Genomic DNA, 10,746 nt, shown 5'->3' with positions numbered 1-10,746 from the left:
GGTTATTTTTACTCAGCCACCCCCCAGACCTAAACAAACACCCACAGCAACCCCAAACACCGGCGAGTTTCTCTAGTAAACGTAAACTTTATTTCATTCAAGGCAAAGCTAACTAAACCTCTACAGTGCAAAGATGTGCTGTAAGTCATCACACAGCCTGGCGCACACCCCCCTGTGCTTACCCGCAGCTTCCTCCCACGCAGCTTTACCTGTGCTTGGACACACACCTGTCTGTGGCAGCACAAACTCCCGGGGTGCCTCTGCAGCCCCCCCAGGGCCCTGGTGACAGCAAGGACCCCGCTGGTGCTGGCACAAGCCCCCGGGGCAGCCCGCTCCCCCAGAGCACCCATGGCGGGGTTACATGGGGTTACATTCCCAAAAGTGCTTTTGTGGCCGTGTCCCACCGAGCCAGAGGAGAAATCCATGCATAGTGCAGCATTGCATATCCGGCGGGGAGTGGAACTGCGTCCACGCGCCGGCTATAAAAGGCCAACAGGTCAGGACAGCTAAAAATAGTCTTTAAAAAACTCCCTTCCTCGCCTCGCTGTCCTCCCCCACGGGAGGGCTCCTCCAAGGGCGGGCCGGGGTCTCTCGGGGTGACTGGGAGGTCTCGGGCTCCTCCCAGGCTCGCACAGGTGGCACTGGCATGTCACAACACCTGGCACAAGGCACCTTCCACCCCGGGCTGTGGCAGAGCGGGCAGGGCGCCCCACCCCTCCTCAGAGGTGGCTTCGACTGTCCCCGTGTACAGGTGGGGACACTGAAGCACAGACTGGCCTGAGGGTGCCACAGACCCTCGGAGAGAAGATCAGGACCCTGACTCCCACTTGCCAGTCTTATCAACAGCCAAGGGACCTCCCTGGGGCCAGGTGCCAGTACCTGTCCCCTGTCCCGAGCACACGGCCCTGCTCCAGTGGCTGCCCCCGGGCCCAGCCTGGGGTGACCAGCCCCTGTGCATCTCCAGAGAAAGTAGCACCCAGCCTTTCCTTGTCACCTTGGCCACCAAATCCTCACCTACTCCCACTCCAGCACCTCTGCCAGGGCACAAGCCCCCACAGCAAGCCATGGCTCAGCTGTGAATCCTAATTTACTGTGGGGACAGGGGAGCTGCCTGTCCTGCAGTGTCACTGTCAGACACCCACAAATTGGAGAAATAGGGAACAAATCACTTTAAAGGAAATTGTCAACGTCAGATGTAGCTCGCTCACTTTGTGACTCGTTCACATCCTGTGAGTCCACTCACCCCAGAGCACTTCACCCTCATAGCCAAGGAAACCTCACACCCACCCCGTGAGGTAGAGCAGTATTTCAGTATTTTTGTCCCCATTTTACAGATGGGGAAACTGAGGCATGGAGAGGCAGAGCAACTTGCCCAGGGTTGCCCAGTGGGCCGGTGGCACAGCCCCGGCCTGGCTCCCCTGGCCTGGGCTCGGCTATGCTCCCTACCCGCCACGGCGAAAGGGAAACGCAATTGGCTGCTTTTCCCTGGAATCTCAAACAAAAACATCCACGTAACGAGCTCAGCGTCGCTGCTCCAAGTGCCGAGCTCCAGAGAGAGGGGAGGGGGCAGCACCAAGCCGGGGAGCACTCCTGGGATGGCTGCCTGGGGAGAAGCCCCCCTGTCCCCAGGGATGGCCCTGGGACATGGCCACCTCCCCAGCCCTGCTGTGGGAGGCACCGAGGCCCAGCCAGGGGCCTGTGGCTGATTTGGTTCTCCAGTGTGCTTGTCACAGCCCTGCTTCCTGCCATCCTGCTGCACCACGCCATCTGCACGGCCAGCTCCGAGCATCCTTGCCCTGCTCCAGAAACCTTCTGGATGTAGCAGCAGCTCCCAGCCACCTCAGCTCAGCACCGCCGGCACCCAGCGGATCCCCGGCACCCAGCACCGGGCCCCGGGCACGGCACCCACCTGGCCCCTGCCCCTGCCCTGCCCGGCACCCTCTTGCCTGTGCTCAGAGCGGAGCCGGCGGCTCCCTCCGCCCCAGCAGCCTCCCAGTCCGAGTCCGCGAGAAGCTCCCAGTCCCCCCGGCAGCCGCAGCCTTGTCGGAGAAGCAGTGCAGGTTGCAGGCACGTGTGTAATAGAAACATGCCTCAAGCGCTGGCAGTTCGGAAAGAAAACAAAAGGGGAAGGCTCGTCCCGTGCCCGGGCTCCCGCGGTGGGGTGAGGTGGGCGCGGGGCGCCGCTGCTTTGTTCATGCCTTTGGTGGTGCTTTTTGTTCCGCCTTGGAGCCAGCCAGGCCGTTCTCGGTGTTGTCGTTCCCTGACGAGCTCACCAGACACTCCTTCCTGCACGGGGAGAGCACATGGGCAGCCGACAGCCCCCCGAGCCCGGCCCCGAGAGCCCCCTGAGTCCGCCCCCGAGAACCCCCCGAGCCCTGCCCCGAGAGCCCCCCGAGCCCACGGCAGCGCCCCCGCACTCACTTCCCGTCCTGCGTCTTCTTGATGATGAACAGCACCACCCTCTTGATGAGCATGAAGAGGATGAGGAGGCCGATGAGCCCCCCCACCACGCCCACAATGATGAGAGTCACAGTGTTGTCTGTCTCCACCACTGCGGGAGAGAAGGTGCTGAGGGGGCTCGGGAGGGGAGCAGGGAGCTCCCAGCTGCACATCCCATGCCAGAAACCCACAACCTCCTCCCCACAAGGCTTCCAGGGGTGCCAACCACTCTGTGCACCACCACAACAGCGAACCAAGGGGCCTGTCACCGTGTGTGGGCATTTCCACCAGCCCAGGGCCACCCCGGCCAGCACTCACTCTTATGGACCACGGTGAGGATGATGGTGGCGTTGTGCTGGGCGTTCCTCTCCTTGGGGTTCTTGACGTGGCAGGTGTACTTGCCAGCATCGCTGAACTCCACTCCATTCAGCACGATGGAGATGTTGTTCTCCTTCTTGGTGGTGGAGCCAACGAACTCCACCCGCGGGTTTTTCCAGACGAGGGTGGGCTCCGTGGCCTTGGTCTTTATCTTGCCGTGGTAAATCTGCAGGGGCAGGGGGGCAGGATCAGCTGCGTCAGGGAAAGGCTCACGCTCTCCTGATGGTGCCCAGACACAGCTCTGCCCACACAAACACCCCCACCAAATGTCCCATTGCACCCCTTTAAAGCAGGAATGGCTGTGGAGAGGAACCTGATGCACATGCTGCTGGGGAGCAGCAGATCCGACCTGCCCTGAAGAAATGGAACAGACCATGCAAAATCCCCAGAGAAAGTGAGCTCCTTTGGTGGCCAGAGCTGCTCCAAACCAGTCCTTCTTCTGAGGAACTGAGGAGCCAAATATTCCCAGCAGGAAGCAAATCTATATAGAACCTCTCATATTTCAAAGCAAGCGAAGGAGGAGGAAATGAACCATATTTTGCCCTAAGTGCAGATTTGCACCTGAACAGCCAGTTTATGAAAACAAATGAGCCTGTGGGCAGCAGCGAATCCAGAACAGCTTTGTGCCAAAAGCACGATGTTCTGGGGTATTTGAGTCACCCCCTGGCACAGCCTTGTTCCCCCCAGAGCTGGTGACATGGAGAGAAGGACATCCTGCACGAGGAGAAAGGGAACTGTGAGAACTGTGGTGCCAAGCTGCCCTGGGGAAGCACAACAAGAGCTGCCAGGAAAGCAGAGGCAGAGCCCAGAGAGCCACCCACCAGCTCTGTCGTGTTGAAATACCATTTGAAGACCAGGTCCTGGAAGCCTATGCAGGTGGTGAAGGTGCAGGGCAGCAGGACATTGGAGTTATTCAAGGCTGTCACCGTGTTGGTCTTCCCCACCGACACCTCCAGGGTGAAGGCGATGGCCAAGATGTGCAAACCTGGCAGGGAGAGGGGAGCAGAGAGTGAGGCCAAGGCTTTGTCACCCCTCATCCCCTTTGGCACACCGGGCTGCCGTGGCAGGAGCACAGGCAGCTGTCCCCAGCCCTAGAAGGGCTTGGGGACAGAGGGGACCCGCAGGGACTGGGGCTGGGTCACCCGCAGAGACAGCGCGGGTTCAAAGGGAGCCAGAATATCCCCACGAAGAAAGCGTGCAAATGAGAGCCCTGATTTGCATGTTATCCACAGGCCTCCAGCTGGACCTTAAAGGGGGAGAAAAAAGCCAAGGCGAAGCAGAGCTCTGTTCTTCAGGCGGGAGCTGGAGCAGCAATTAGCGTGGCTGTCCTGGCCGCCTGCCACCCGCTCGTCCTCCTGCTGCCCTGCCCTGCCCTCGGGAGCAGCCCCCTCACGCCCAGCAGAGAGAGCCCCGGCTCCCTCCGAAGCTGCCAATGACCTTCAAACTGCAGGAGGCAGCTCTCCTGCTCCTCCTCAGCTCCCCCCGAACAGGGAGAGAGGAGCAGGGAGAGAGGAGCAGGTAGGAGCCCAGCTGCAGCTGAGCACTCCTGGAGTGCAGGGACTGGCAGTGTACTGGGCTAGGCCACCACTGTCCTCACAGATTCTTTCTGGGAGCACAGGGATGCTCTGGTCCTGGCCAGAGGAGCAGCCCCGCTCCCCATCCCCATGCACTGCCCTGTTCTGTTTGTGTGGCACGGCTAAGATGTCACACGGCCCAGCAAAGCGCTGTCCTCCCCTTTCCCAGACCTCAGCCAGCCCTGCAGAGCTCTTCCTGGGCACAAAACCCAGGGGACACAGCTTTTCCCAGCACTGCAAGGCGATCCCCAGCTGCCCCAACACCTTAACTCGGACACGCTGCCCTCTGTCAGGATTCGCCTCTCTCTGCAGCCGCCTCAGCTGCTGATTTATTCTCCCACACAAGCCGGTGCTAACAACTCCCCAGGCACGTCGCAGCCGGAGCCAAGCCCGAGAGCCCTGCATCCTGGGCTCCGGGCCCTGCTGCAGTGCTGCATTGCAAGCACTGCAGGCAGGAGTTATTTAACTTTACACAGAAGCACTCCTCATTCTGCTCGAGAGGCCGGAGCTAACGGCAGGGAGTGGTTCCCAGCAGATGGAATCTCCTGCAGCTGTCAGGCTCCTAGAGCAGCTCTGGGGTGCTACAGAGGGGACTGCACAGGCAGGAGTACCCCAGGGGACAGGAGTTGTCCCCCTGGAGCAGGAGTTGGCAGAGGGATGCCTGGCTCTGCAGGTACCTCTGAGCCTGCAGCGTGCTGCAAGCGGACACTCGCAGGAAAGATGATTCTTTGCAGCTTGCAACACTTTAAAACCTGTCTGCCACCCTTAGAATGTAATCTGAATTGAATGTGTGGGGTAAATCGAGGCTGACCTTGTTCCTGTCATCCTGTGCTCTCAGGAAGACAAAACCGATATGTTACCACTAAATAAAGCACCGAGGAAAACACGCTGGGGGAGCACTGACCGACCCTGCCACACACCAGCTCTCAGTGCTGCTTTCCCAAACCTTCCCAAAGCTGCTGCACCACCAGATCCCCAACCTTCAGGGCCACTCCCCTGGGGGCTCCAGGCTCCCTCCCATGCCTGCAGGCACCAACGTTTCCCAGGGAAGCAGGGAGCAGCCATTCCTGCTGCCGCCAGAGCCTTGGCTGCCTGCGCTTTGCTCCTGCAGAGGGAGAGCCCCCACAGTGAGAGGGCTCTGTGCTCACCCCGGACTGCCGTCTGTGGGGAAGCTGCTCGAGAAAAACTTTCACTGCCCATAAAAGTCAGCGTGACATCCTGGCGCAGGCAGCAAGCCATGCCTGGCAGGCTGGCTGGGCTCCTCTCCAGCGGGCTTCAGAGAGAGGAGCTCCCTGCCCAGCCCGAGCCAGCTGCGAGCGTGCTCCGGGACAGGACACACGGCCCTCACCTCTCCACCTGGAGGGGCTGTGCCCTGGCTCCGTGCTGCAGCCAGGAGCCCGCTGCCCCTCCCTGCGGAGCACGGCATCCCCGAGACCTACAGAGACACGCCCTGCACTCCCTTGCCCACCGCCCTCCCCAGCTCCCAGCCCACCTGAGGGACTCGTGGGACCCTGTTCCCACCTCCACGCCCTGCACCCCAGACCCCTGAGTGGTCTCAAGCACCTCCGAGTCTCTCCTACCACCCCAGTGCCAGCTTAGGTGCTGGCACCCAAATCTTGCAGGGGGTCAGGTACTTACATGCTTTTTTGCGTCTCCAGCATCCTTTAACTTAAGAACTTTGCCCTCTAAAACGCCTCCCACGGGAGTGCCCCAGCAGCAAGCGCTGCACAGCCAGCCCTCGGTTCCAGGCTGACGGGAGGATGACCCGCGGGAGCAGGAGTGCAGCGGGGGCGTGAGGCTGATGCAGGTGGCTGGAGCCTGCCCCAGGTGTGCGGCGGGGAGGGAACGGCTGCCAGCCCCTCCCTGCACCCTGTGGCTGGGGATCTCTGGCATCCCCGGCCACAGGGCCGGGCATCATGCTCCAAGCAGCGGCCCTGCAGCGCGGGTCGGTCCCCGCGCCGGGGACAAGCACATGCGGATGGTCGTTGTACCGAACGAACCGTAAGACAATGACCTGTCGGCGGGCGTGCTGGCGCTGAAGCAGTGCACGGCCTCCCCGCTGCCATCCCCCGGTCCCGGGCAGGCAGGCAGCGCGGTCCCCGCTGGCTGGGGGTCAGGAGCGGGGCAAAGCGGGGTGCAGCCGCAGTGCTCGCAGGAGAAGCGCTGGCCGCGGGAGCGCCGGTGCGGGCAGGGCAGGGGCTGGAGCCGGGACTTCGGAGCTGGGGCTCGGCTGCGAAGTCACCTTGGCCAAGTGACTTATCCCCGGCGCTCCGGACCGTCGGTCTGCAGAGCGGAGAGCGGCGTTAGCGCCCGCGGGCGGCATCCCCGGGAGCGGCGGGCCGGGCGCAGGGGATGGGTGCGGAGCGGGGACCCCCGCCTCGGGCTGCCGCGGCTCCCCGGGGCAGGGACCCCGCCGGGGAGCCGGGGTGGGGGGACACAGGACGCGGGCGGTACCCGGAGGGGTCCCCGCAGCCCTCGGCGCCCCTTACCCAGGAGCGCGGCCAGCAGGCGCGGCGCGGCGCGGCGGCGAGCGGCGGGAGAGCCCGGGGCCATGGCTGCGGCGCGGGGCGGCGCGGAGCGGAGCGGTCCCTGCTGCCCGCAGCGCCCGGCTCTGGCCGCCCCCGCGGAGGGCGAGCGGCGCCGGGCGGGGCCGCGCCGGGCGGGGCTGCGCTGAGCCCTCCTCCGCGCTCCTCCGCGCTCCTCCGCGCTCCTCCGCATCCCCCCGCGCATCCCCTCGCGCACCCGCCCGCCCGGGAGTCGGGGAGCGCACCCTGGACCCGGGCAGTGACGGTCCCCCTGGGCTCGGCACTGATGAAGCCGCATCCCGAATCCTGGACGCAGTTTTGGGCCCCTCGAAAGAAGGACATTGAGGGGCTGGAGTGTGTTCAGAGAAGGGGCTGGAGAACCAGCCGGATGAGGAGAGGCCGGGGGAGCCGGGGGGTTTAAACTGGAGATAAGGAGGCTCGAGGGGACCTTCTCGCTCACGTCAACTCCCTGACAGGAGGGTGGAGCCAGGTGGAAGTCGGGCTTTTCTCCCAGGTAACAAATGACAGGACAAAAGGAAACGGCCTCAGGCTGTGCCAGGGGAAGTTTAGGTTGGATTTTAGGGAAGATTTCTTCACTGAAAAGGTTGTCCAGCCTTGGCACAGGCTGCCAAGGACAGTGGTGGAGTCACCAACCCTGGAAGAGTTCAAAAACCATCCAGCTTTGCCACTTGGGGACATGGTTTAGTGATGGCCTTGGCAGTTCTGGGTTAATAGTTGGGCTTGATCTTAGAGGTTTTTTCCAACCTCAGTAATGCTGTGATGGCCTGGAAACACTGGGCTGGTGTTGCCCTGGGCCACCTTGGGAAGAGGCTGAAGTGCCACTAGGGCCGGTGGCTTCCCAGGACAACAAAACAGGACAAGGCTGGGGCTCAGCTGTCCTTTGGGGCACCTCGGCAGTGTGGCACCAGGTGTCCCTGCCCTCCATCCCCGAGACAGACAGCAGACACAGGTGGGATGCAAAGCCAGAACCCGATGGCTGCAGAGGGACCCGCCCGGCGCCAAAGGGAACACTCAGAACTCATTTTTCTCACCGTGATCTTGTTCCGGGATAATTGGCGGCACAAAAGTTCCCGTCTCAGCCACCTTTTCTCGCATCCATTAGGCCGCGGGGCTCTCCTAATGGAAGCCCCGGGGCGTGGTGCGGGCAGGCAGAGCCTCACCTCCGTGCCCAGGTCCATTAGCCAGCGAGCCCCGCGCCGAGAGCAGCGTTTGCGGGAGGTGGCGCGTCCCAAAACAGCGGCGGCGGGAAGGGGAGGAGGTGCTGCCGCCCTCCTGGAGCAGGAACAGCGCTGAATTTTCCCTGGGCTGCGGTGACACAGGGCACGCGTCCTGGCAAAGCTCATCCCAGGGATCAGGCAAGGCCTCCCCTAACTGGACTGATTGGGTTTTGGGTGTGAGAGCAGCGCACCTGCAGGGATGCTGCCTGCACGTCTCAGGTGCCACAGCCTGTCACCTTCAGGGCGCCTTAAGGCTCCCCGTCCCCATCCAGCCCCCTCTGCAGCACGAAGCGGCAGAGAGGAGGGAAAGAAGGAGGCTTTGCAGGGCACGGGGACATCCCAGGGGAGCCTGGGAGGATGACAGCAGTGCCTGTGGGTTGAGGCGTTAGGGCTGCAGAGCTGGCAAGAGAGGCAGGAAAAATACCGGCGGAGCGGGCAGGGCAGCGCTGGCAGCCGGCGCTGCGGGAGCGGCGAGCACGGCTCTGCTGATGCAGCAGAAGGTGCCTTGGCGGGCGCGGGGATGGATTCAGGGAGGGGAGGGATTCAGGGAGGGGAGGGATTCAGGGAGAGGAGGGATTCAGGGAGAGGATGGATTCAGGGAAAGGATGGATTCAGGGAGGGGATGCACTCAGGGAGCTGATGGACACAGCGAGGTGATGGATATAGTGAGGTGATGGACACAGTGAGGTGATGGACACAGCGAGGTGATGGATACAGCGAGGTGATGGATACAGCGAGGGGAGCGGAGCTGCAGCCGTGGTGTGGGGACGGGAGGAGGAGTGCAGCGTTTGCTGGAGCATCACTAATTGTGAGAGGGCAGGCAGAGAGATCCCCGGGGTGCAGGGACGCCTGTCACCCCTGCAGGGTGCTGGGGCCAGAGGCACAGGTGAGTTTGAGGCCAGCATGCAGCAAACAGGACCTGCAGCAGCGGGGACCTGGAAGAGCAGCAGCCCTGCCCCGGTGCAGGGGCAGGTGTGGAGGAGACCCTCCCGGGATGCTCCGGTGCCTGCCGAGTTTGCTTGCTTTTGGGATGCAAGTTGGGATGCATTTGCCTAAACTGCCACTGAGAGCCGTGCCAGTAGAGCCCCAAATCCTTCTGGAGGCAGGAAGATTGGAAACCTGGCTGCAAGGGTTGGCCAGTGAACACCACAGAGCTGCTGTGGGCGCTGGCACAAACGGGATGCAGCGGGCAGGTGGGCACTCAGCTAATTCCGTGCAGACATGGCCCTGCAGCCACATCTCCCTGCTGAGCAGGGTGTCAGCCTGGCACCTCCTACCCTCCCTCCCGCGCGCCTGGGGCAGCTGTGCCCACACAGCCCCAGGGCTGGCAGCGGGACGCTGGCTGTCACCAGCGCCTGATGGAGCTGTCACACACGGCAGCTCCGGCCGGTCTCCTCGGCCGACTGATCCCGTGAGACAGCTGCCACCGCCGCGGGCCGGGGCAGGGCTCTGCTGTCCCCAGCCCGGCCGTGCCCGGGAAGGGCGCTGGCAGCAGCTGGCCCTGGCATTTCGGCAGGACACAGATGTCCTGTGTGGGACCGGCAGTTCCTGCGGCTCAGCGGAAACTTTTTCTGCTGAGCCCAGCACCAGGCTGCCGCGTCTGGTTTCAGGGAAGGCGAGCACCCTGTGCTCGGACACTGTCACCTCCCCGGGGACAGGAAGGAGGGCTCAGGGTGCTGCCATCTGGCTCACGGCCTGCCGGGGGCACAGCGGCCGCCTGTGTACCCTCAGTCCTTCTCACCTTGCACTGGTGGAGCCGGGAGAGTTAACATGCCAGGCTGCTGCTCTCCGAGGAGGGCTCCTGCCTCCCTCCACGTGGCTACCGAGCAGGTAGGGCTGAGCAGAGCGCTTGGGCTGCAGCTCCAGTGCAGCAGGCACAGCGCTGGCCCCGGCTGACCTGGAGCATCCTGCCAGGGGCTGCTTCCCTAGGACAGCCCCAGCCTCCTCCCGGAGCTGCCCGAGCCAGATGATGCTGTGCTCCCGGACCCGGAGCAAGCAGAGCCCTCCAGCCGATGGAGGGGGAGGAGGAGGTGGCAACGCTGGAACAGAGCTTCCCATCAGCACCTTATGTTTACTGCAAGGTCCTCTGGCTGTGACCTTTAAAAGACAAGGTGGCCTGGCATCCCGGCAGCTGGCAGTGGGCAGGAGGCACCGGAGGGATCAGGCTCTGCAGGACTGTCCTGGCTGGGCTGGAAGCTGAGCGAGAGCTCCCGAGCAGAGACTGCGGGTGAGTACCTGGCTGCTTTTGTCATCCCAGCTCTCGGCTGCCTGCTGCTCTGCCTCGGAGCGGTGCTTTCCCCTCTCCCTGCGCTGCCGCTGCCTGCTCGCCCCTGCCGCGGGGCTGCCTGCCCTCCGGAGCACACAGGTTCCTCACCCCTTCCCTTCCACCGGCCCTTTAAACACGCTGGGGAAGAGCGGCCGTGTCCCCCTGCAGCCACTGCAGAGCATCCGCAAGAACTGCTGAGGCAGCCCTGCCGTATCCCAGGAGAAAGTTTGATCCTGACCCGGCACAGCCTGAGGCTACCCCCACTGGGCCCTCCCCATTGTGTCCCCCCAGAGCTGCCCTTCACACCCCTCACTGGCCCAGACTGC

The 10,746-nt window shown here is 63.3% G+C and overlaps 1 protein-coding gene across 2 annotated transcripts; it reads right to left on the bottom strand.

Annotated features, from left to right (window-relative positions):
• Nucleotides 1-67: 67 nt before the first annotated feature.
• SCN4B (sodium voltage-gated channel beta subunit 4) lies at nucleotides 68-6,944 on the bottom strand. Of its 2 annotated transcripts, XM_030232319.2 has the most exons (5): nucleotides 6,881-6,944; nucleotides 3,639-3,802; nucleotides 2,758-2,983; nucleotides 2,422-2,551; nucleotides 68-2,286 (listed from the first exon to the last, which is right to left on the bottom strand). In XM_030232319.2, exons 1-5 carry the CDS (start codon nucleotides 6,942-6,944, stop codon nucleotides 2,193-2,195), a joined length of 678 nt encoding a protein of 225 aa, XP_030088179.1. In that variant the 3' UTR covers nucleotides 68-2,192. The 2 variants fall into 2 exon arrangements, with proteins under 2 accessions (XP_030088179.1, XP_018778589.1); XM_018923044.3 differs by lacking the exon at nucleotides 6,881-6,944 and having other exon boundaries at nucleotides 3,661-3,768.
• Between the last annotated feature and the right edge of the window lie 3,802 nt (nucleotides 6,945-10,746).

Source organism: Serinus canaria, chromosome 24 (genome assembly GCF_022539315.1).
Source record: "Serinus canaria isolate serCan28SL12 chromosome 24, serCan2020, whole genome shotgun sequence".
Taxonomy (NCBI): Eukaryota; Metazoa; Chordata; class Aves; order Passeriformes; family Fringillidae; genus Serinus; species Serinus canaria.
The sequence above is the reverse complement of the archived record's forward strand: the minus strand, read 5'-3'. Positions and strand labels throughout refer to the sequence as shown.